Consider the following 27,769-nt stretch of genomic DNA (forward strand, 5'->3'; position numbering starts at 1 on the left):
TATAATAATGAAAGTTTCCCTGACGCAAATTTACGAGGAAAAACACGTTAACACATCTCTACAAGAAAACGGCATAGAAAGCATTCAGAATTGCCATGATTGAGTGAAAATAAAAAACTAATTTATCATTTTTCCACTAAATCCTGATAATAATACATTTCATAGTTGAGCAATCATGAGAATATGAAACAGGTTGAGGCCACTGCCATTTCTGTCACTCCATGCCAGTGAATTTCTGTTATCACACCCCGTGCAGCTCACTGGACAACTTGCATCATCAAGAACCTAGAGGAAAAAGAGAGCAGGTTCTGGTGTCAAGTATCCACCATATAAAGCTGAAAACAAATATCATGAACAAAATGCCACATTCTATAAGGTAAATTAGCGGATGGAATCTAGTTGTCACATGGAATGTGCAGTTGTGTGTTATAATCAGGCATTTCACTTTCTTCGCACCATTACAGGCTCTAACCGTCTTTCATTGTGCAGCTCACATGTCTCAACTGTTCGCAGAAAACAGAACCCAACAAGGCACAGAGAAACACAATGGAAACGAAGGCCCCAAGCAAGAGGTACGATGACAGCATGTCTGCAGATGAATATGCCACAAGGCTTGATGATCTACATATTGACTGTAATAATCTAGAAATCAGGAAGCAAATAATCCACCAGAGCCATGGATAACAAGAATGTCATTTATAGTTGCACATCCTCATGGGAAGCATATCGACCAGTAGGTCTATGCATGATTAATTTGTTCCCTGTAGGAATCACATATTACATACTTGCTCTATCGCTTAATGAAGAGGACCACAGCGACATGATCAAGACTCCGCAAGGAAAACAATACATGACATGAAAATAAAGCCAAATGTGAATGATAATCTGGAAAACAAACGAACAAAACCACAACAACAACCCTTATTCAAACTATTTAAATCAGCAGATTAAAAACGGGAGAAAGGCACAAAATTAAGCATGAGAACTTGAGAAGCTTATGAATACACAGATGAAGATTTAACAAAATTAGACAAAAAATTGGAAAGTCAAATTGCTTGCACGATCTGTAAATTATTCAACAGGACTTTTTTTTTTTTTTTTGAAATATAGATTCTTTCCTCTTTCAGGCTAGTGTTGGAGAAACATTTTGCAAGAAAAACATGGAAATAACTTGTAAAACTTTAAATCACCAAGAATCTGCTTGGATGGTATGAGATCCTTCCCTTTGAGTGAGAGCTTGGGGATTCACGGTCTCAGAAAGAAAAATTTGCAATATGTTTACATATATTATAAATTTATACATAGGAGCATCCAATTGAGAACCAGTTATGCATGGAGGAGAAGAATGCAATTGATGCATTTGATTTAAAACCAACACGCTCAAGGCAAATTAGATAGAGCGGACACAAAGGGCATTTAGTGATTGAAAAGGCAGAAGATTTTGAAATCATGCAGTTTTTCCTTTTTCTTTTCAATTCTAGTTGAAGGTTTAACCAGTGAAAACAAAAGGAACAGGGGATTTTTTTAACAACGGCAAACATTTTCCATACCTGTGGTCTTGTTTTTCCAGGCCCATTCCTGTGCAGCTTGAATCCCCTGCACCAAATGCCAAAGCAGGATATTAACATGGCAATAGCCACAAAGTTGAAATGGCAACATGAGTGGAGGGCTAGAATTTAAGAAATGCCTGTTGTGCTCGGGTAGGATCAATAACAGCACTAGCTGCCTGTAATTGTGAGTAATTTAATTCCTGGAAGATAAAAAGAATGAAGCAAGAGGTTAGCCCAAAACAAATTTGCAAAACAATGGACAAAGCTGAGCTCCTCATAGACAACAGATAAGACAAAAGGTTCAATCACTAGAAGTTAAAGACACAGATCACCAAAGATGCAGAATAAGACACTAGTATACAATTATCATCTACGATGGGTGTCAAGAAAGAACTGTACACCCACTGTCAAATTAAGCAACTGATGTTGTAATGAAAAATATGAACTGTTGAATATGTTCTACCGCCTGAAAACCAACAAACTATATCCAGCTAGTAAAATTATTTATTTGAGATGACTTGATGCATCAACAAGAGGTTTCCAAAACATAAGATTTTTTGTTTATAGTATTTTAAACTTAGTAAATCACATCCCATGGTTCCCTTTAGATTTTTATTTTGCAACACCCATCACTGAACTCGGTAGAGGATGCAAAGTTATCTTTACAGCCGTTTGTATTATCTATGCATGTGTGTGTAGATAGAGGAGAGAGAGAGAAGAGAGAGAGACTACTCTCCTTGTAGGACTTGCTGGTCAAAGGGATACCATAATCATTAAACCTTATCTTTAAGAACATATAGAAGCTCTACAAAGAGGTCATTCAATCATTTCTTTATAAAAAACAAAAATGTTTTCCCTATATTCAATCATTACTTACAAATATGAACATGTGCATACATTGGATCTTTGTATTGTTTTCTATACTTCTATTCACATATAGAAAAAGGGCTCCTCGTGCATGAGTCGCCATTACGGAGTCCAAGGAGGGCCAGATGTATGCAGCCCTACCCCCATGTTCGAAGAGGCAATTTCCATAGTTCAAAATCATGACACAGGTTATAGTAGAGCAATTGCATAATTGTGCCAAGCCTCACCCTCTTATATTCACACATAAGTTATTGGTCTTTTATTTGTAGCATGTCGATGCAATCAACTTTCATTGTAAACATGCAAAGGTTGATGTCATCACCAAGTATGAGATCTTCTTACTTTGTGATCTCATCATTTTCCATGAAGTAATTGCAAAACATTATCTGGATTAATTATGCCAATGCAAGTTGGAATTAACTCAATGCCATGCAGTGGAAAATAGATGGAAGGTCTTAAAATACCATTGAAGTATCAAAGAAGGCTTGTTATATTGCTCTCCACATTTTAAAGTTATTTTATAAAAGAAAATCTTGGAAATAAATCATCCAATCAAAGGTTGTAGACATTGAACTAGGAGCAAGATCAAACAACTGATATGACTGCTACAGCCACATAGTCATAATGCCAAGTCTCAACTATATGAAGCCATAATCTTCATTCATGATTCCTGATAAGGACTGCCTCTCATGCCCAAGCTTTTCAAACTTTCTAATGAATTCACCAGTGAATGTCTGGCATTCACATACCAATATTACCTTAAGGCCTTCCTCTTCTTTCTCCAGGCCCTCTGACAATGACCTGCATATCCCTTCCTAGAAGGCCTCCTCAAATTGGAAATGCCTACGGTAGTCACTTCATCACTTTGTCCAAACTGGTACTGCTACTCCACATCATCTCATATACTCATTGATCGGTCTCCCTTTCTCAAATGTACCACATAATAATCTGAATATTTTCATACTGACCACATTACCCTCTTATCTTTCTGATTAGAGCTTCATTATCATCTCCATCTACTGAAATTGCAGTCGGTATACTTAGTTTGCTTCTTTTAATTGTGAAATCCTAATCCCCTATAGTTCAATCTACAGATGGAAACTGAAAAAACAACACAAAAGAATTACTTTACCTCAAATCAGTAAATAGAAATTATGGTAGTCAATAGTAAATGAGGTTTCCATGTTTTGTAGGATGCAGGTAACACATTCAACGCATATATCTACAAATATACTCGTTTCTCCTATAGTTTGTATCCTGAAATCTGAAGTTACCTGTGTTAATGTGTAATCACATGTCAAATGTGCCACTTGTGACCATTTAAATAGATGTTGCACATGTTGGACATGCCAACTGCATAGTCATGTAATGCTAGTCGAATGGTGCATTACTTGAATATAAGTAATACAGCAATCAACATGTCAATAGCAATCAGCACACATATCTAGGATGATTTGTGCTAGATTTATGCAAACTAATTAACATCCATGAAACCAAACTGTCTAAGTTCACAAAGATCTGGATAAACAACACGACATAGCATAGCTGTTCTTGGTGATCTCTGCCTGATCATGCATGCTAACTGTTGGCACAGCATGCTTATCATGCCCCAAATTTTGGTTTCTATCAAAATAAGATGAGTCCTAGCTTTGATAATTTCAATGATTTGTTTCTAGTTTCAACAGTTTTGGCCAAATAATCAACCCAAATCAAAAGCATAAAGTTAATTTAAAAAAAAAAACAAAAAAATAAATTAGACATCACTTTAGAGTATACATTGTATTGCTTAGAGCATCGGATCTATCATTCTTGTTTTTTTTTTCTTTTGAACGGTCAAAAAAATCATTGTAGTTTTTAGAAATATATGAACATAAAAGAATCACGTTTCATGACTGAAACAGACCATTTCATTATTTGATGTCAAAATAACACAAAGATTTAATTATCTCAATGTTCTGAGCCCGAGGATAAAGAAACCAATTTCAGAAAGATTACTTTTCCGTTACATTTCTTAGAAACTTAAGCTTTCAAATATTCTCAGAACTGATAAAATCCATATTTATATTGAAAAAAAAAAACTTTCTAGCATTTAGAGAAATCAAAAAATAGAAAAAAAGATAGGGGCATAAACTGTCCGTTGTAGTTTTGGATTCAATTCTAGCCAAAACCAAAACAAAATGTTCTCATTTCAATTTTGGAGCATTAGCAAAAGCTTAAAGGTACACCATGTTAATTCCAACCCGACATGGGCATCATGTATGATTTAATCTTCAGGAACACAGGTGAAAAGTTCTCACTTGAAACTAGACATAGCACAGGCAGTATGGCGAATACCTTAATCTCTAAAGGAAGCAAGGGACAAGCATTCTATTGGAAGAAGCAGTCTTTTTTTTGGGGGGAGGTTTGGTTGGGGGGGGGAAGGGACTCAAGCCTGCGAAGACTTTTAATGAGACGTCATGCAAAATAAATATTACATATGTTTCAATCCATTACTGAAGTAGAAATTCTATATTTTGCCTTAATTTGTGATAGATGTTTCATAGATTACATGCAAACAAACATATTATAAGATATATAAGCATCTCAGGAATTAAAATATTGAGAGTTTCAAGAATCTAACACCAACACAACTACTAGTATCCAAGCAACTTTGATCATCGGAAATTCATATACATAGATTCTTCTAACAAAGAAAACCATTAACATCATTAGACTTCTAATTCCTAATAGACAAGACTGACAAGTTATTGTTCCATTAATTAGAAATGAATATTCCATAATTAATAGGCATCAATAATACCAGAATCATATAAAACAGACAAAATCAAAGTGCTGAAAATTGCATCAAGAGATAATCACAACTTATTTACTCTCATACTATATCTTTTCTCACTGGTTCGCACAAAGTATTGCCAATATAATTGCAATGAAAGGCCATTTACCCATAATTTCCTAGCAATAAACTGACAGAACCACTTGTTCATCTATTATATGAATACCCACTTAAAATAGCTTCAAAAAATTCCATACTAATGGCAAGTCTAAGGCGATAATTTGATTCTCTTATAATCCAGAATTTACCTGCATATTTTGATGACCAGCCACACCAGAAGCTTGGTACTGAAAGCATAAAAGAAAGAAAAATAGTGATGAAAAGAGCTGACTTCTGAAAATATAATATACAGATAAAATGTCACTGACCGCTAAAGAAGGGTGAAGGAGCTGCAATTGTGCCTGCTGCCTCATCTGCATTTGTGGCTGCACCTGTTGCGTTTGGGAAGCTTGTTGGCTAGACTGAATCTGTGTATGTGACTGGGTATGAGAAGATGGGGACTGAAGCTGCTGGACAAGTTTCTGCTGTTGCTGCTGCTGCGACAATAGCAACTTCTGCTGCTGTTGCTGCTGCTCAAATAATGAAAATTCTTCGGGTTTCTCCCACTACAACAGTAAACGTATGGTCAATATCAAATTTAGAGACTTGCAGAATAAATTTTGTAAACCGAAAGGGAACCAAGCTATAGAGGACTCCCACCTTACTTTCACGAGTAATGCTATTGTAGTAGTATTTAAATCCCTCAGGAGAAGTGTGCTCTGTCCAGTTGCAAGTTAAAGGAACTGCAGGTGTGGTAGATACCGGAAGCGGAGTAGTAGCAGACCTAGTTGAAGGCATAACTGCAGCTGGTGTGCTAGCAGGAGTGCTAGATGTTGATGCCAGTCCGGTCCATGCAGACTGCAGAATGCATTTCATAAATGATGAACCAGTTATACATAAGGCAGCAAAAATATACAATATACTCTGTGTGTGTCTGTGTGTGCGCGCGCATGTGCACGTGCATATATGTGGTACAATGTAATATAGCGACACCAATGAACGATGCTCTTCAGATTGAAAGAGGTATAATGTTAAACAGGAGCTAGTTAAAGCAAGAGCAATGTCGATTGTAGTGCATGAAGAAAAAGAAAAAACTATCAAACACAAGCTGGAAGTTCTGGTCATCCAGAATTTAACTGAACACTATCAATCTGAACATGCATTACCTGTTGTTTACCCGCCTGAGAAATTTGCTGTTGATTCAGATTTGATTGGTGCATTAGCTGCAGCTGTTGTTGCAGCTGGAAAATTGCCTGCTGTGAAGACTGAAAGCTTGACTGTAAGGCTTGTGCCTGCTGTTGTAGCAGCATCTGTGGCAGTTGCGATGGCAATTGTTGGATAGGCTGCTGAAGCAGTTGTTGGGTAATGTTCGAAGCAGGAAACTGCTGTTGATTAGCAACAGCAGGCATGGATTGCTGTTGCAGGCTTAAAGGATTCTGCAGTGCACCAGCAGAGGCATTTTGTTGGACTGCAGGCTGTGATGTGGACAACTGTGCTGCCAAACCAGGTAACTGTTGCAATGGTAGATTTTGGCCATAGGAGGTTAGGCTACCAGATTGAGGGACTTGAAGCCCGAGCTGCTGCATTGGTGCCTGCAAGTTTTGAGACTGTGATTGGGAAGCAGGAGTCTGTTGGTTTTGATGCAATTGGAGAGAAGATGAGAAGTTTTGAGGGGGCATTAGTGGCTTTTGCAATGCTGATATTTGCTGACCAGCAACAGGACGAACTTGTGCCATTGAAGGGTTGAAACCCTACAAAACGTCAATACAACAATGAAATCCAGAATATTGATTTCCTGTATCTGTTGTCCCATTATAGATGTATGGGATGGGCACAGAAACAGAAAAACAAAAACAAAACAAGGTTGCAGGACCTGTTGCAATGAAGAAGATGGTGTCGCTGAAAGACTCGATAAATCTCCATTTGTAGGACCACAAGTTACTCCCAAGGTACCCGGCTAGCATCAACCAATACAAATTGGAAAAAAAGGATTACTGACACAAGTGTAACATATAAAAGGAGAAAAGATGATTCACGAGATGCTTACTGCATCTGATGATGTTGCCATGACACCACCCTTGGCAGCTGACTGACTACCAGATTCATGTGCATTGAAGTGAGAAGATGGTCCCAGTGACCGTGGACTCAATGGATGCCAAGCATCGGGTGGCATGCGTCCACCTCTAGGTTCATCAAGATTGGCTGTGGGCCTGCTACGAAGACATTTGGTTCAAACATAGCAAACTAAAAAGGTGAACAGACAAAAAGAAACAATTCAGTGAAAATCAATCTACAATAATGTTTTAGGTCTTCAAGGGGTTTCTGAGACAAGCCAGCATGGAAAATTTCGGTGAGAACTGAACTCCAATAAAGCAACCATGTGGGTTTCACCGAACATTTTATTTTTGTACTATCAGTTGGAAGTTTAATACTGTGAAGCTACCAGAAGGAAAAAGAAAAGGATGCTTTGAATATTCAGCATGATCAGCTCATGCATGAGATTCAAAATAAGAGGAAAAACTTGTTCATAAAAACACTGTTGCAAAATATAAAATGAGAAATGAGGGAAAGCCAACGAGTAGAAAAAGAAATGGCACTTTCATCCCAAGAGGAATAAAGGAAAACTAGGGGACCAAGCAGTGACATAGACATAGAAAGCAGGATTATCTAGTATTGCTCAACACAAAGCCTCTTCTACTAGTAGTTTGCTATAGCTGTCTGAGTGGACGCCTTCAAGGAGTTGGCCTGAAATGAATGGGATATTCCTCCCTCTGAGCTATCCTTTGAGCCATCATTGTGCACAAAAGACTTTAAGTAGATGCATTTACATTGTAAAGTCACCGATAGGAACTTTGGTGTACACCAATGGCCTTTTTAAGCTCTATGAAGTATTACAAGAAGCTGTATAAAAGCAGAATGGGACATGTACGGCATCAAACCTCATTTATTCAGATAAATCAAAATTATCCATAGCCAGATACTAGCATCTGTAATGGCACCCAACTGCTGTGGGAATATCAGTGTCCATATGGTAATGCTGGTCTTATACCCGGTAAAGGGGGTGTACCAAGTACAATTACCTACCAGTTTGGTTCTCTGTTACCCTGAATGGTCCCGTATGACCCGGTACTTAAAACCTTGATCATAGACTTTTCTCACTTCTCCATCTATTACTGAATTTATTTCTATAGATAAAACAAGTTACTAGCCCATGTCATCTCTAATTAAGGGTCATGGAATCTTGTCATACATCTTCACCTGAAAAGAATGGTTGCATCAGTCCTAAAAAGTACCTGATTATTAATGCTGCATCAGATCGAGGACTGAAACCAGGACCCCCGAAAGTAGGGCCACCCCTACAACAGAGAGAAATGATAAACAAAATTCAGAAAGATGACAACAGCTTCTTTATATGCTTGATTGCTAAAGCTGGCCCCAAGGATCAGCAGGCTTTCTACTATAAATAATTACTAAAAGAAAACAATAGGGAGGTGGAGGGAATCTAAATATAAGGACCTTGGTTCTGCAGGCCTGGGCCTCTTAGGATCGGCAAAACGAACAATTAATGGCTGATCGCATCCCTGATGCAGACGGAGAACATATACATCATCAGTAAGGCCCTAAGTTGAGAAAACTGAGCGCTGTTTCAAAAAAAGGAAAATTTACCCTCATCACATAATTTCCATGAAGGGCATTCATAGCTGCTACTGCATCATCTCTAGTTGAGAATTTTACAAAGCCACATCCTTCATTAGTTATACAAAATACACATGTCAGAAAAAGTATCACAATAGTTACAAATATGTGCAAGAAAAGCTTATGCAAGGTGTACAAGGACATACCACGACTCTGCTTTAATTCATCTTTCATAATGTAGACATCTTCAACACGACCATATTGAGAAAAGATCTGCCACAAATTTATCAGACTTCAAGAATGGTTCAGCTAGATAAATAGAATCAAAAGATAGCACAAGAATTAAGAAAAACAAGTAAAAGAATGGTTTTCCACGTAGTAATTTTTTGCTTACTGTATTTATGTTCGACATACTTATTGAAGCATACACCCATGAGTATATGTACATACATACACATATCTATATTCGTGTGTGTGTGTGTGTGTGTTGCATATATATATTTATATGTATATGTGTATTTGTATGTGCATGCACATGCACGTATGTATATTTGTGTATTTATATGAGTAAAAACACTAGCAGCAGCACATGAATTTCTCCTTTGAATATAGGAAAGATGTTTTCATTTCATAATTTTGTGGTAGCCAAATCAAGAACGGAGAATGCATACTCATATACACAATGTATATGTGCTGCCACAAACCTAGTCTCCCTCAAGAAAAGTATAAAGAATGCTTACTTCCTCGATCTCCTCACTTGCGGCTTGTTTATTGAGTGATGCCACAAATAGTTTGCGTTCAACAGCGCCTGAGAAATATGCAGATATAAGGGTCAAAATGCAAGTAAACCAAAAATTCCCAAGTCCAATGTATATTAATGTGTAGCTATTATAAATAGTAATGATGGTTCATATTAGCATATAGTGGCCAACAACATGAACAAAAAAGAGATTTTATATATATATATATATAAAAGCAAGTAATAGGCATGTAATATAAGGTTTGTATAAAGACCTTGCTTCGGTCAAGCACAAATCAATCATGAAATATCTCTGCAACATATTTTTTGAATTATCACTGCATACATATTTTTTATGATCCTATAGCACCACTAGATATCTCACCGTACATATGTTAGCCTAGCAGCTTAGATTGCGCATGGGGGCACTTCGGCAGCCAGTTTTGTGTTTAGAGTAACCACTCTTCATCTTAGGAACAAGGCAATGTTGTCCAACTCTTGTTTATTTGTAGGAAGAGGGGTTGAACTATCTATCCATATTTTCTTGCCTTGAGGATGACAATATCATGTCTTGAGCCTTGGAAAGACTTCCAGTGATGCATGTGTGAAGTAATTTACAATCCTTTTTAATCATGATGACCTTAAAGTGTCTCAAGGCCAAAGAATAGAAAAGCTTAACTAGGATCTTTATTAATCATGTTAATCTTTAAAATTTTGCAAGATCAAAAGAGTTTAAAGGCTTCTTGAAACTCAAAGCAATATTTTGATCGTATCACCATTGATATGTCTGAATCATTAATCATATATTGTTTATTACCTGTCAGAGTAACAATAATCAACTGAATAATGCTACTTACAATGCATTTTAGGTCTTTGAAGCTTGATAAAATTCCGTATTGACCTGATCCATCAGAACGTAAAGAAAGTTCGGGTTTTCCACCTAAAGTAATACAAGGACTAACAAAAATCAACTCAATTGTGCTATTTAGTAGTCTGTTTAGGTCTAGAAGCAGGATATATTTATGTTTCCCACCTGCTTCACCACAAGTAGGCTGCAGGAATTTAGACACTTAACCAAGCAAAATAAATGGTCTCACCACCCTTCCACTCTACCCTCAAGTTGCAACATAGATCCATCTCCAACTAGAAAGGGAAAATATCCAAGCATATGGACTGCAAAAGGAACTTGTCTACCAAAACAATCACTAGCAAGATAATCTGCCAGGTCATTGAACTCCCAAGTATTGCAAATTATATTTATGTTGACAAGCAATAGCATTGCCTGAATCATTTCAAGGATCATTTTATTGTTAAATGATGAAATCCATCTCCATTGGTTATAAAATGTGCTTAAGCCTCGATCTAGAGCAGCTATTCACACCAAAGGGTCATGAAACAAATAAACTGCCATTTCATAGTGCACTCTCAAAAAACCATCACAAGATTGGCTACATTTGTGCACAAGCCACTAGAAACTACACACTAATCAATACCCACTGTGGAAACCTCTTCATATTTATCCAATCATCCAATATCTAATATTAGAAAACAACTCCTCCCACAATCTCCTTGCAAAATCCCCATGTCAATTCGGAAGGGATCAGCCTCTTAGATCCAATATCTAAATAAGCTACAAGAACATCATTAATATCCTACAAGAACACCCATTGGTTTTCATCAAATCAAGGAAGTGAAAACACTCATTTCTTTCTGTCATATGATAAAAAAAGGATGATCAGTCAATTGCCTAGCATTAGAAATTTTCAACAAATCAAGTAAATATGGTGAATTACCCTTTCTATAACAATTGCAGGACCTTGTCAGTCACCAACTAATTAAGGACTGCTATCCCAAAATTGACAAGCACTATCCATATGGAATCTGGCACCAAGTGCAATTGAGCTTGTAAGCTTCAGTAGAAGAGGTGAAGAATATTCTGTCAAAGAGCCATGTTTGAGCATTCACATCTTTTCATGCAGCATGAAAAGTATTACGGCCATGAATGCAAAGATGACTATCAACAGGGGTGCTTAAACCAGAAAAACAGAATGAAAATCGAAGTTGAGCAAGTATACTCTCATTTCACCAAGTGCTGGTGATCAAACAAGAACTACTCCTTAAATAACCACCACCAAATAGAGAAAACTATTCTTTATTTAGACTGACAACCATCAAAACTTGCAAATGCAGATGATAGAAGAGCCAAAATTACACAAAATATAGATTTATGCAGTAATGCATACATATACAGATTTAGTCTTGCTATGTTATTTCAACCAAGTTCCAGAAATTCAGCAATAACAATAGCTCCACAATGACCACCATCAAATTTGTGAAAACTTATTCTAACACAAGAACAATCTAGATCTGTACATTCATCGTGTATGGCCAAATTTAGACAAACTATAAATTTATTTGGTCGTGCAAATTTTGGATCTCAAACTGTTGATGATTGCAATTTTTGGTGTTGCAAGCTAAATTTGGATATTACTGCAGATGGCCGTTTGATGCAAAACATCATGCATATACAAGAATGACATATATTTGCAAACAGATCTTTTGACGGATAAATTGATGTAATCATTGAAAGCAGTTGTATGAAAAGTTAAAAACATTATCCATTATCTTCCACCATTCTCATGTTCCATGTAGCAAACAGTTATAGTCTTGAAAAGTTCTCAGATAAAATAAAAGTGGTATTTAAATAATTACCATGACGTTCGCGGTCCCCATCAGCATATCTGACTTGTATAGGGCCAGATCCCTGGGGAAATCAAAAAGTAAGCTGCCCAGATTCTAACGTAACTAAAAAAGTACAGCAAAAACACATGGAAGATAGAAAAGCAATACACTCACCCCAGGCAAAGTATATTGATTATGTAAAGCTCTGATAGCTCTATCAGCCTCCTCTGAAGTTGCATATTTAATGAAACAACATCCTGTAAAGTTAAAAAAAAAAAAAAAAATTGTTCCTTGATCACACTGGATTATTAAAAATTCTTTTCTATAGATGGTACGAGCATTCTGCATTTGAAAATCTATTCTATACAGGCATAGAAAGAATAATTAAACAGAATATTAGTGCATACATCTGGAAGAAATTACCAATGAAAATTTATAACAGTTAGTGCAATACTTCTGAATGCGGGAGAAAAAAGACAAGCAGACAAGTATGTGCTACCAACAAATTAATATAGCATATCCTGCAAATTTATAGAAACGTGGTGAAATCATTGCAATGATTTTGTGACTTCAATGTAAGGTATTAGTTGTGGCAAGGGTTCCAGTATGCCATTACTGAAGAGCATGACATAAGAGATGCTATAAAAAACTTGAGTTCTCCGAACAACAATATTTCAACTTTTATATCCAGATCTCATAGTAGAAAGACAACAATGTTGAGGACAAGAGATCTCTTTACTAGCATCCAGGTATCATGCAATGAATCCACCACTGTTTACCACGTACCATTGTTGATCAGTTTCATCGTAATATCTCCTGTCTATTTACAAAAAACTTCACAAACTTACACCAATCAATGCTAAAGCATTTCGAGAACGGATTTGTGTCTCAGCAAGACGTCCCTCGGGATATCGAAATGAGGTACTATCCCATGTGTCAGGATAGGACTATCCCGCTAGCATCCCAGCATTCCAATCGGGATGCCTTGAAATATCCTCTGTCTCCAGTGTCGAGACGGGACAGGACGGCAGCACATCCTGTTCCATAAGCAAACCGAGACAACCCCATCCCACGGGATTTAAAATCTTGCCAAGAATAACTATAAATGAAAAAAAAAATTATTAATCCTATAGAGGATGAATTAACCTGTATAAAATATTGTTCATTGAAATATTTCCAGAACTCAGAGATTCCTTCTAGCACAATAATCAATTGCTGCCAAAAAATGCACCAGCAAAATTCCACACTCATAGGTAAATGGTTGATAAAGGGATCGATCATTCAACATTACATGTGATTTCCAAGAAAAAATGCACTCCTCAGAGGCTCAGACATCATATATTTTTTGGCCAACTTCCAGGAGGCAATAGTAAGACAAATCCAATTCCTTTTTAGGAAACTAGGGTCATTTTGCCTGCATCCAAGTTACTAAAAAGCTGAATGCATATAGAATTACCTCGGTACCATTATCCTTTGAACGCAGATAGATAAGAGACCTATCTGAGCTAAACCTTTATGGTAGGATTCAGAGCTTGCATGAACCAAACACTACAGCAATATAAGTGTGAATAGAAATAGTGCAACTGTGATTATAAACTAGAGAAAATCGGGAGTACTTGAGGAAAAGAATGACGACTAATCTCTATGGTGAACCTAGCAAATCAATCTCAACTTATTTTGGTGATCAGGTTTGTTACTTGTATTGTGGCGCATGAGAAGACCATGATTTCTCCATTGGTCTCTTCCACTGACCATGGTATTTCCATATGCACAGACCTAACCACCAAGTGTTTCCACACAAAGAAAATTAGAATTAAGCATCTGTAAACTGTACTCAAGACATAACAAAATCCTAAACCACTTGCATTGCATTGTCTTTCATCATCTAAAACCTGATAAAAACAACACCCACAACACAAAATCCAGCGCTAGCCATAACAAGTCAACCATCTATACATGAGATACAACAGCACAAGAAATTTAACTGATATAAACAACCAACAAAATTTTGCTGCAACAGAATCAAACCCTGGGACAACACCAATGAGATGTAGAATATCATGTTTTGATTACAACCAGTCATCTGCTAGTCATATAATCAGATGATCATGGCTTCCGAATAGCCTTGCAGAGTCACGAGATAAGCATGGTTTCCGAAAAGCCTCAGAGAGTCACATCCTTACAAAATGGACAAAAAAAAAAAAATGGAAAAGAAAAGACAAACATGGTAACCTTGACCACATTTCCGAATCTAGAAGGTTCGATGACAAGACATGTTACAGAGTCATCAAGAGAGATGATCAACCTACCAGAAACATAACAAACTGCATCACCTTAAAAGAGAAAATTAATGATGCCTTAGAAGCAGGATTTATTTGAGCATTTACTCATAGACAGGCGCTTGAGTAAATTCAACCAAAAAATGAAACTATCAAATACCACAGAAAATCTATTATCTTCGAGCATTTACTCATAGGGAAGTGCTTGAGTAAATTCAATCCAAAAAATGAAACCATCAAATACCACAGAAAAATCTAACCATGCACAATTTGTTCATATGTGGGAATAGCTTGAATCACCTGTTGCTTTGAAGATTCATAAAGCCATGACAAAGGCATTGAAGCATAATGCTACCAAGTTCTACACTTTCCAACTATCTTGTAACTTACATTTTGAATTTATCAAATTAACAACCACTACAGTTCAGTATGATGGTAAATACAGTTTTCCACAGCATACCAAACCAAAGGATCCAGATCCAGGCCATCCAACAAATAAGAGAAACCTCAAAACAAGACAAAATCAGCAAAAATGTCCATCGCAAAGAATCATGGGAATGCTGGCCGCCATATTGGCACTACTGTTAATCAAGTTCTAATTTTTAGAGACTTGCCCTCCCTTCTCTTTTAGAAGAGGGACCTGTTGATATACACATCAAATAAGTAGAAAAAAATAATTTAGTTTCTTCAACTTTGAGGATGCTAATTATTTCATCAGGAATAGAAAAGGAAGGAATGTCAAGGCTGAAGCAAAAGTTGGGAGGACAAAGTACCATCACATGGAACATAGTAGCAAGTTAATATAGACCAGCTCTTTTAAATAGCTTATTATAACAATAATAAAAAGAGGAAAATGCATTCTACATTAGATCGTTATATCACCCGGTGATTCATAATTTGATTTTACCGTGCCTATTTTCATTTTATCCTGAAAAAATGAACATATCAATATAATAAATACATTTCAGCAAGAAGAAAGTTGAAAAAAAATCTTTCTCTGGCATGTTAGACATTCTTGTTATCAAGTACACCACAGGTATACCATAGCTCCAATCTTACAGTGATATATCAATATAGTCCAATTTGGTTAGAAGCCATCACTTGGAAAGTGCTTCTAATTTATCAGGGTGGCAAATAAGAGATTGGGGGATTTGACTGCAAATGTTAAAACAAACATACATGAAACACATAACTTCAAATTCAAAAATGAGAGAGAAAAAATAAAAAAGGCATGGTTATAACCAGCACATGAAGTATAACTGATGACATTTGAGGTACCATCTGAAAAGCCAAGAAATGGCAACCAACATAATTGTTGTTAGAAAAGAGAACAACAGTATGTTAAGTAAATTAACAAATCAAGATACTTATAGTAACTTGAAATGGCTGGAGATCAAACATCAAACTTTGACTTTCCAAAACAGCAGTCCTCTCACTAAGCTTCAGGACTATTTTTCAGAAATCAGTGACAGGTGCAGCCATTACACAAAAGAAATCATGGTTCCATCATAAGACATTAATCTCCCCATAAAATTTGTAGATTATTGCATCAAAAGAGTTGCTGCAAAAAATAGTACTGTTAAAATTGATATGATACAACTAGAATTAACACAAGACATCTCAAATCTAATCTTCATATCCTAAGAACTTAGACCCCGAAAATGTTCGTTGAGAGAGAGAGAGAGAGAGCACAAATCTACATATTGAGCAATACTGGATGGAACTTGCAAGCAAGAAATGACTAACAGGCCACTGGTATAGATCGCCCCTGAAGCTTTTTCATGCATGGAGCACATGATAATTTTCAAGGTACCTGCTGCAATACCTCCAGTAGTAGCTCAAAGTTACAGAACAATTTTCACAAATATGATAATCAGCATTCCCATGCAGGATGGATAAGGTGAAAAATGCTGGAACAGTGCACCATCACAAGTCAACAATATATCAGAATATCTGGAGTCGGAGTTTCACGTCCCAGAAGGAAAGAATATTTAAGAAACAATCCAAGATAAAATAATAAAACCAAAATGCTGTCCCAAAGCAGATCATCAGTCAGGTCACGCTCATGACTGGAAGATATAGAACAGCACCATCAACTTGAAGATATAGCACTTAAGAATCTCTATAAACTAGTTGTTTCAGTAATAACTAACACGAAATATGATTTCAGATAGATCGCAACATCAAATTTCAATGAACAGGCTCTCATCAGAAGGTAAAATCTTGGTACTCGCGAACTATAGCCAACTATTTTTCACAAGATCTTGGCTCAAAAACATAGTGTCCACATGCATAAAACAAAATCCATCCAGATCCAACCCAGCAGAGTAAAGGCACATGAAAAACACCATCAACACATTTCTAATCCACAAAGGCAACATCATTGTTCTCAACCATCCATTCATATCCAAACCAGAAAGGAAAACATCATGTGATCGTCAAACCAGATGCCCATGTTCACTCCAAAAATGATAGATAAATGCTCAGAACACCAACTATCCATTACCAGATCACAAAGACATAAACAAGTCATTTCAAGTAAGAAACATTAAGAGAGCTTTCTATTAGACAAAACTCATGGTAATGATTTCTGTGCTTCATACTGTCAGTGGGTAAACTTAAAAGAAAATGTTCACTTGCAATAAGGGAATGGCTGAAACTTCCACACAGTGAAATTTTTGCCATCTGATTGACAGGGAACCAGAATACAAGGTAAGAAGCACAATGATAGTTATTAATTAATAAAATGTTTAAACCAACCAGAGTTCAAAGGTCATCCCAAATTATCCAACATCCTGATCTGCTATAATGAAATTCCAAGCCATTCAAGGCATGAAACCAGCCCTATTATGAAAAAAAAAATATGTAAAAGCTTTCCAGTATTTAATGTGGTAGACAGCATCCTCAAAACACAAAAAAAGGTGCACCATGCCATTGCTTGCAATACAACATTTGCACAGGACTGAACAACACGGCAGATTAATGCTACAAAAGAAAAAAGGACCTATCAACTGCAAATAACTTGCTTGATAGGGCTGGCGAAATGCCCTGCTGCAGCGTCGTACTAGAGCAGAATTTATTTACAACCCAATATTTAACTGCTATAAACAACCAACTTCTAATAGTTTCCATGATCTTGTCTTTCTTCTGGATGCACAGAAAGGACAAAATGGAAACGTTGCCAACCAAAACCAAAAAGCACTCACAACTGTTGCATAACCTAACTGAGAGGAGGCATGACCTTATTGCTCCAGTTACCCCCCAGAAGACCTGGAAAACAGACAGATACAGATCACAAAGAAATCACAAAATGCATTTGAACGTACCTTGTTGCTGTCCAGTTTTTCTATCCTTGATCAAAGCCACTTCAATAACCTCTCCATGTTCCTCAAATAAGGGTCGAATCTAAGAAGAAATAAGTAGCTTATTTAGATGAAAAACTCTATACTCTATACTAATAGAAAGAAACATTTATCTATAATGATACAGATGGAAAGCAGATTTGACCAGGAAGGCACTTTTTGCCAGTAACACCAGGAAGCACACTAGATATGCAGATGAACATTCGGCAAAATAACAGCCTTAGGGTCCCTATAGACCATAAATAACAGATAACTTTGAAGAAAATGAAAAAAAGAACTAAAACAAGAATATAGCTAAAGCCTAAAGGAATCGTATGACAAGCTGCAGCAAATAATATGTTCAATAGGCATCTCAAGGATGCAAGATTCGTATTAACAGATAACACAATTTCATGCTGGAACACTTCTGTCCACTGACAATGAATAGATAAGCAATCCAAAATCTGGAGCTTCGATGCCACCATTTCCACCAAAAGAGGTTTGATAACCACTACTTTGAGATTTTAGTTATCAATACAATAAGAAATTTCAGAAACTAGGTACCACCTAAGCCATAACCAACAAGCTGAGATCAGAAAAATTCTTAACGTAGATTTATAACCCATAGTAACGATATCATGGCCATCCTATTAGCTTCTTGCAATCCAAATTACAGCCTCCGTTCTATATCTCACCTTGTAAGACCCTTTGACAATGATCGTCAAGGTTTGCAATCTAGGTACCAAACTCCATACCAGTACCCAACCAGTACACAACATAAAGGGTAGTGGCATGGCACATACGTCGGTATTGACACTCAGTACAAGAGGCGTACCGAGCCTTGGTACCATTGCAGCATGATATTGTATGCCCTGTACTAGGTGGTACAGCCTGGTATAGCAAAACATGATGACTATAAAGATTCCATTTGCTAATAAATATTATACATAACATTTGTCCAACACCATAGCCATAGTATGAAAAATGACCTATTAGGTTTAAAGCCAGGATTTAAATACCGGTTTGTACCATATGATCATGAAGCAAACTAGATCATTCCATTAGACTAACAATATCGTTAACTCTAATATCTGTTGGCATTGCATTGGTTAACAAATTTCTGTGCCCATTTGTAACACACTCTCATATGACATGGATAGTGGCACAAGGTTGTTGGCTCGATAAAAAGGGTAAATATCCATCCAACCTTACATTAGTAATCATTAGGTCATAGTATTTGCTACATACCAACGACATCATATTAGTATTTACGCCAATCCTATATTAGTATATATGAGACCACAGTTGAATTTGCTATATACCAGCCAAAGCATATTAAAATATATCAGCCAATTGGCTGATATTAGCATATACCATAGATATCAGGGGAGCTCATAACAATATAGGAATAGTAAACCAGCATGAAGGGCAAGGGGATAAAAATGTATCTCACTCTTTATTATTTCAAGGATCAGCTTCAAAATTTTCCTGTCTTACATCCCCTATCTTTTTGAACTTATTATATCTGTTTTTCTTGTTTAATCAAATGTACTATTAGTAAAATGCGTATACATTTATATCTTTATATCGAAAAACATCATGTGTTCAATACTGCTTCATATGTTAGATTAGTTTAACAAGTCCAAGTTCTTAATTGACTACTCAAAACAAGGATTTAGGCGCTGCCTAAATGGGACAATATCGTTGCAATAGGAAAATGGGACTGGAATGGGTGCGGGGATTAGTTCTCTCGTAAACCAAAACATCTTAACTAAGGTTCGCAGACTCAGTATCGAAATCCATGTCGGCCGGCTAGCAGTATGGGTCGGTATGGTTCCATACTGGCCCAAACCAGTGCAAACCGACACAGGCAAAGGAAGCAAATTGGAACGAAGAAAAAAGAAATAGAGAGAGAAATAGAGAGGGGGAGAGAAAGAAAATGAGGGAGGAGAAACCGTCGAAGGCGCCGTCGAACAGCCTCCAACTGGCCGCCAGACGGCACACTCTGCATGTGTGGCGCCGTGGGCGTAAAACAGAGGCGATGCCCTTGTTTCATGGCTATTTTTTTTTAAAATCCAAAATACATGAAGCCGGCAATCGATTCGCCGGCTTCATTTAAGTAAAGCCGACAAACCATTTGTCGGCTTCACTATTTTGACCTTTTTTAAAAAAAATTCAAAAGTGAAGCTGACAAATCGATTGCCGACTTCACTATTCATCTTCGTTTTTAAAAAACACGATGAATAGGAGTTGTCGCCCCTATTCCACAGCTGCGGCTCCGTCCACATGGTTTCCGCCGTCCAGTGGCCACAATGGCCACTCGGCAAACATCAGCGGCCCCTCCACTGGCTACGTGTCCTCCGATATGTCGCTCCCCCCACTCTGAGCTCTTTCTCTCTTGTAAAAGCCCTAGCGGGCGATAATCGGACCGCGAAAGCACTCCGACGGCCGCAGCGGGCCGCCGCCAACCTCCGACGGCTAGGGCTTTCTCTCCCTCTCCTCCTTCCTCTCTCTTCCTCTCTTTCCTTCTCCCTCCTCCGATATACCGATTTCGCCGACAGAACCATCCCGATTCCTCGTCGGTCCAGCTCGGTATAGGGTGTACCGATCGGTTCGGACCAGTACGGAATTCCTTGATCCTAACTGTCCACATGCATCCTAACAATCTTGGTTGAATCCCAACACTTGCAACAAACCACGATAGTTGGGATGAACTGGGACAATTTTTTTATTTGTCCTTATTCTTGTTGCTACCGATTGTTTTGGTCCATACGAGCCATACCATATATTTTGATATAAAAGAAAACACCAAGGCCCAATACCGAGATTTAAACCCTTGGTTCAAAACATGTCTTAAAGGCACTATGGCCTATTCAAAGTACCCAAAAAGAAAGAAATGAAATGGTTATTCCACTATATCTTACCATGACATAAGTAATCAGCATAGCATCTTACTCTGCCAAGCCAAAATCAACATGAGCTATATGAGCAAGCATCTTCCTTGATGGTGAGTTTCACAGCCAAATCCCTCATCTTTCTTACAATAATTTACACCAACCACCTCTCTACCATTTCCTCCATTCTTGTATCTCATTAATAAAGTCCTTTTATACCCAAAATTTTATCACTATGAAACACACCTTGCCAGCATGGCAAGTTTTCTTTACAATTTCCAGCTTATTTCTTGAACCAGCAATATTAAGTCATTCGAGCATTTAAGAGTCCTAAATCAAGACTAAAACATAGACAATATACAACACCATTTCTACAAATATTATACTATAAATATCATAACAACTACCACCTTATAAGTCCTCACTTTAGGACAAGTTAGTGCAGTCTTTCATTAGAAGAATGAGAACCTAGTTGTGAAAATGTTTTACAATTGACAACTCCTCAAGTTATACTTCCTCAAATTCAGCTAGTCCTCTTCAGCAAAGCAACATTAGATAACAACAAGATTGACTTCAAAACAAGATTCTATTTTGCATTTTAACATGCAATGAAGCACCTGAACTATCAGTGAACGGTTAAACGACATATCACTGCCTCGAATTTAACATGTGCTAAGCAACATTAAATGACAACATAATTGACTTTAGTATAACATTTTATTCACATTCTAACATGCAATAAAGCACTTGAATAGTTTGTTAGCAAATAACAGATGAAAAGAATCAGTGGACAAGTAAACTTCAGATCACTGCTTCAAATTTAATATATGCTAGACCAATAAGGTGATATCAAGATACCTATAGATTGTAAAATGAGTATAGTAGCTAGAAACAGCATATTAGCCCATTATCTACTATATATAAAGGAAACTCCTGAAATTGGCATTCCAAGATGGATTTTAGGACTGTAGCTTCCATCTGCGAGGCCCATATTTCAAATATGTGAGGGCACTCAAAAGCATCTCTGGAAGTATGCAATCCCCCACCTCTCTAGCATACCCTCTTTTGCTCTTTTAGAAAAAGTAAAAAAAGTAGATACCCACCTCTCCATCCCCTTTCAATGGCATGTGCATAGCTTATGCAAAATACCGATTTTGCATAGATAATACTCAACTCAACTAAGCCTTAATCCCAAACTATTTGGGATCAACCATATAAATCCTTTTCCTCGATTCCACTCTGTTTAGGATCACTTTTTAAAAGATATAATGATATCAAGTCCTCCCTTACTACTTCATCCCATATTAATTTCAGTCTACCTCTACCCTTCTCTCTTTCTACATGTATCAAATCACTCCTTCATACTGGTGAATTTTCGATCAACATTGTACATGTTCAAACCATCTAAGTAATTTCAGTCTTCTTGCAATTTATCCTCAATTGGTGCCACATCTACTTCTTTTACAAACGACTTCATTTTTCATTCTATCTTTTCTTGTATTACCATATATCCATCTCACTATTCTCATTTCAACTACACTCATTTTGTGCACATAGTGTTTTCTAACTATCCGACACTGTACCATAAAGCAAACCTAGTCGTATAACTATCTCATAAAATTTTCCTTCAACTTGGCAGGCACGCTACAATCACATAATACTCCATATGAGTAATCAATTCTACATACCAAAAATGATCACTCTTAGAAACTTCATAATCCTCAATTTTCACTCTATACTTATCTCTATTTCTAATTTTACTGAACTTATATTCCATGTACTCCATCTTGGTCCTACTTGATTATAATGCACTCCTCCATAATTCTAACTTAAGATAACTCCAATCTTAGTGTCACCCACTGAGACTATATCATCTACAAATAACATGCATAAAGAAATATTAACTATACTCATCCACAACTAGAGTAAAAAGATAAGGACTTAGAGCATATTTTTTTTGTAAAACTATTATGATAGGAAACTCACTTCCATTATCATTAGTAGTTCTACTACTAGTAACCGCTCCATTACACATGTCCTTCATCACATTAATGTATCTAATATAAAGTCCTTTTTTCTTAACACCCACCATAAAACTTTACTAGCACCCACCATAAAACTTCTCTAGGGACTATCATATGCTTTCTCTAAACTGTTATATTTGTTATATTGCTACTAATATATCTATCATTTTTTGTCATGATTCATGAACTTATAGACTGCCTATATGGTCTATGTGCACATGCATCACTCTCTACAATTGAAGAACGTTTATTACAAAAAGCCTGTCCTCAAGCTATAGGTATCTAAGACTAGACAAGTTCAACACAATCATTCTATTACTTCTAAGACTTATCAAAAGCAATCCAAACATGTTAGGGTAACTCCAGCTCCAATTGTCACATGCTAACAACCCTATTGAACCATTACCCATGTCACTTGTAGACATGTAGTCGGGATCTTGCAGCTTAGGCATTGAAAGCACCCTTAGTACATCAAATTTCACAATAACCATCAGATATTAGAGATGAATTTCACAAGATTTCAGATTTATCGTCTATAACAAAAACATCATTAGTATTGGAACATTTGAATCTTTTTATAATATCATGAAGTTTTTAGCAGATATTGACCACACACTTTTTCTTTCTTTTTTTTTTTGGGTCGGGGTGGGGGCAGGGGGGGTTTCCAAATTTTCTCATGGCCTCATTGACCACAACAAATGCTTTCACCTGAAAGCTACTTTTTTTTTTGTTTGTTTTTTTTTTTTTTTGGGGTGAGGGGGGGGGTGGTGGGGTGTTGTTTATAACCAATCCACCCAACAGAGAGTCCACTCAAGATTGACTTTGAAGCCTCTTGATAATTAGTAATGCCTTTTCCAACCTTGCTCAATCTTATATCATCTCCTTGATTTAAGCTCCTATGGCATTTTTGGCTGAGTTATCCTTTTTTTGCCCCTATTGCTCATAAGATATAGTTGACCATCTTAAACTATAAACTTTTGATTAAGCCCCTTGCAGCCATAATTAGCTCTTATTTCCAACCAATAGGGTTTTTTTTTTAAATATCATTATAACTATTTGTTGGATTTGCCAAGTTTTTCCAATTGCTTTACAAGGGCATACTACCCCCCTACTTCTTTATGCTCCTAATACTTGAACGATGGTAATATACTTCCTTTGCAAAAATGACCTACAATGCCTGCAAAATTCAACTCCACACCTCTTGAAAGGCTTCCAGACAACAATCAACCAAAGACTTAAACCTGATCAAATTGAGTTGGCTTCATTATTTATACAATGAAAGAAGTCTATATATCTCCTGCACTTGCCAAGCCCTTTCTATCTTCATCATTCTAATAGTTTCTCTCTTTTGTTCCTCTACCTCTTACTCCCACCTTTCTTCATTTACTATGATCGAAAACCTTGCCCCTCTTTCTCCATTTCCCTTATTTATGTACACCTCCTTTCAGTCATTCTCTTCATATTGGAGTTCAATTTTAAGTCTTCTTGTAATCATCTCTATTTGTTTCGGTGAAATAAATTTAAAGGTTTGAACCCTTAACAACTCCCATGACTCTTACAGCCTTGGGATGTACACATAATGATTGCACAAAAAACTTTTTGACTCATGCATTATTATTTACAAACCTGTTTACTTGTCACCCTTCCAATATTTGTACCTCAAATGCATCCCTTGTCCTTTGGAACCTTTCCTTTAAACATATTTGAAATTCCACAAACAAAATACTACTTCTGGCAATTTAACGTTGACAGGAAGTCCTCCTTCAGAAAGTTCTATAGTAGTTCATATAAAGTTCCCAGATTTGTTCTTGTTAGCCCTATTATTCTAGTATTTGTTTATAATATGTTAGGTAAATTGCATGAAAGGATACCTATTAAAACCAAAACATCCTTTTAGTTGGGTTCCTGAATTATATATCCTTAAGAGAGATGTGGACTGCCTGTATTTGTAATTTCTGGCTGCATGTGTGCACAATTTATATTCATCGTTTGGTTTATCACTTTCCTTTTTATAATATCAGTAGATGAGACCCGTGGGCAATTTTCGCTACACAAGTAGCCCTCCCCCTATAATCCCCAACCACTCCCCCCCGCCCCAACAAAACCCCAACCCTAACACAAAAACCAGAGGAAAAAAATAACAAGAGATTCAATACAAGGTATCTAGAACAACCCAAAGAGATCTCACCAGCATGCCAACTACTACCTTCTTTTGCTGTTACTTTTAGCACATGCATGCATTTCATATAAATTCATCACATGTGACATCAAGTTTGAATATAATGGACTAATTCATTATGAAGTTTTAAAGTAGACGATATTAAATAATATCTCGAGATCAAGACCCAAAAAAATGGAGCTTTGAAGAAGCCCATTATTCTAGAGTTATGCGATAATAATCATTCTCGAAAAATATGATTAGTGTATTTGCAACTTCCAAGCAAATTATCAAGGAAACTACATTTCTATAAATAGTAATTACGATTTCTCCTTGAGTGCTAGGCAATTTCACGATCAGATGTCATTGACCCATGTGATTCACACATGGAACTGGAAAGATTGATATATGTGATTCTTTTTTGTTGTTGAACTCTCTGTCTATTATGCATTTTCAAGAAACTAGTAATTAGTAAGCAAGAGTTTACTTAAAAACAAGGTTTGACATCTTGGTACCAAACTCCATACCGGTACCATCCTATTACAATGTCGGTATATGGTTCGGTACAGTACAAGATGGCATGTTGAGTGTTGCACCGTACCGGGTATGGCGTGCACCGAGCGATTCATTCTGGTACAACATTCCATGCTGAAAAATCATATACCCATTTGCACTATAATAGCAGTAAAAAGCACTTTCACATGCATAATACTAGTATAACACATAATACCACTCTCAAATTTTATGTAACAGTAGTTCTTAGACCAAAAAAAGCCATATGCGCCTGATGATATGATATATGGAGGACAATCAGATCAAGTAATGATTATAAAGAAGTTTCAAGGATGCATGTGCCAAAAAGGGGGAAAAAGCAGCAAGTAGATAAATACAATTATCACTTACATCTTCTTCAGTTGCTGTCCTTGGAACAGATCCAATAAAAAGTTTAGCAAATTTGTTCCCATCAGCATGATCTAGAAAATTCAATGCCAACGTATGTCAACAAAAAGGTGCAGACAAATAAAAGAACAAGAACTATTAGAATAATTGTTCAATTGGAACCAAGTCAGATAGAATACTCAATGGTAAGTTCCTGCATTTCATAATATATTACAACCAAAGAAAAGTCTACATGAAACATGCTTTATGATGACATCGCTCACCAATACTTTGGGGGACCAAGATGTAATAACCTTAAAAATGTAGCATGCTTTACTCATGATAAGTTATTTAAAATGGATTAGTGACTACCATGAATCATATTCATCTTAATAATTTTGGTTATTAAATCTAGATTTTTCTGAGAAGCAATATATATTGAAATTTTCCAAATTCTTAACTGATCTAAATGAAGACTTCTAGCTAGTTAATAATTTATATTTATGAACAAATCTCATAAACTTGGGTTTTGTTTATGTAGGGTTCCTTGGTTTAGAATTTGTGCCTTGAAGATGAATACAGTTCATTATATCAAACCTTTGCGACTTTGCCTTCTGGCTAATTCATCTTTTTAAGTCTAAAGGATATTTTGGGAGTGGTATTCTCGTCACATTGTGTATCTAAGAGAGGACCAGTCAAACAGACGTGAAACTTCGTTCCTACGTTAGTTACTGTTTTCAGAGAAGTAACGTGATTTCGTGATCAGGAAGACCATTGAAATTCCTGGGTTGCAATATACCAAACTAATTTGAATGCCGAGAACAAAAATGAAAACCCGGATCAATTATTAACATCAAATTAGCCTGTGATGCAAAAGCAGCCAAGAACCCTAAGCAATAAAGTCCGCCATAATCCTTGATGTATGCGAAAAAAAGGACTGCAAGCAAAAAAAAAAAAAAAAAAGGAGTGTATGGAGAACCAAAAATAGAAAGAAAAGCAGGGACTTTGAACTACCTGGAGAACCACCGCGAGCCGAGAACCCACGCTTCGGGCCGCCAGCCATGGGCAACGGATGCCCGAAGCCTGCAGGACCTCCGCCACGGAACCCGCCTCCGGAGGGAGGGTAGTCCTGAGGAGCGCGGTAGGGGTGGTAGCGCCCGCCGCCACCGGCGCCCCCAGAGAAGCCCTCGCCACCGCCTCTCGGATATCGTGGGGGCTGGTGGGTGGGACTGCCGGAAGACCACCGGGACTGCATTCTTGGATGCCTTCCCCCGTCGCCGAAGCGGTCGCCGGGGCGGTCGCCGAAGCGGTCGCCGGGACGGTCCCCGAAGCGGTCGCCGGGGCGGTCTCCGAAGCGGTCGCTAGGGCGGTCGCCGAAGCGGTCGCCTCGGTGCCTGTCCATGGAGAGAGCTAGGGTTTCTTCTCGGAACCCTTATCAAAAGGGGAGGGAAGTGAGCTAACCCGCCGCAGAGATTTAAATCGGGAGAAGGCGAAGTAGGGCATACGAAGGCGCAGACCCAGAGGCCAGAGCTGTTTATTACCGAGAGGACGAAGGTAATGAAGCCTGGCCGGGATCTAAATCTAAATAGCGAGCGCGGAGCGGGACAACCCTTGGCGGCGAGTCGGTCTTCCTTTTGAGATATTTTTTTGGAATTTTCGCACGTAACCCCCTCAACAAATGCCAATTCACAAATTATAAATGATAATTATCTTACCTTTTTTTTTCTATTTTTATCAAAATTACCAGGCTGACAAGAAAATAGACGACTAAGAGATGCGACCTCAGCTCCCCTATTTTATTTGTAGGACTTCATATGCACTGCAGTTAGATTATTTGATATTATAATT

At 37.2% G+C, this 27,769-nt stretch overlaps 1 protein-coding gene across 2 annotated transcripts; it reads right to left on the reverse strand.

Annotated features, from left to right (window-relative positions):
* Positions 1-27,525, reverse strand: LOC105050125 (flowering time control protein FCA). 2 transcript variants are annotated; one of them, XM_010930017.4, is made up of 19 exons: positions 26,936-27,524; positions 25,946-26,016; positions 17,952-18,030; positions 12,521-12,603; positions 12,377-12,428; positions 9,666-9,733; positions 9,132-9,198; positions 8,956-9,035; positions 8,806-8,870; positions 8,583-8,645; positions 7,337-7,499; positions 7,163-7,246; positions 6,456-7,040; positions 5,950-6,147; positions 5,619-5,855; positions 5,499-5,537; positions 1,688-1,750; positions 1,551-1,596; positions 1-285 (listed from the first exon to the last, which is right to left on the reverse strand). In XM_010930017.4, the coding sequence occupies exons 1-19, from the start codon at positions 27,321-27,323 to the stop codon at positions 278-280; spliced, it is 2,439 nt and encodes an 812-aa protein (XP_010928319.1). In that variant the 5' UTR covers positions 27,324-27,524; the 3' UTR covers positions 1-277. The 2 variants fall into 2 exon arrangements, with proteins under 2 accessions (XP_010928319.1, XP_073117607.1); XM_073261506.1 differs by lacking the exon at positions 1-285 and adding an exon at positions 366-589 and having other exon boundaries at positions 26,936-27,525.
* Between the last annotated feature and the right edge of the window lie 244 nt (positions 27,526-27,769).

Source organism: Elaeis guineensis, chromosome 8, assembly GCF_000442705.2.
Source record: "Elaeis guineensis isolate ETL-2024a chromosome 8, EG11, whole genome shotgun sequence".
Taxonomy (NCBI): Eukaryota; Viridiplantae; Streptophyta; class Magnoliopsida; order Arecales; family Arecaceae; genus Elaeis; species Elaeis guineensis.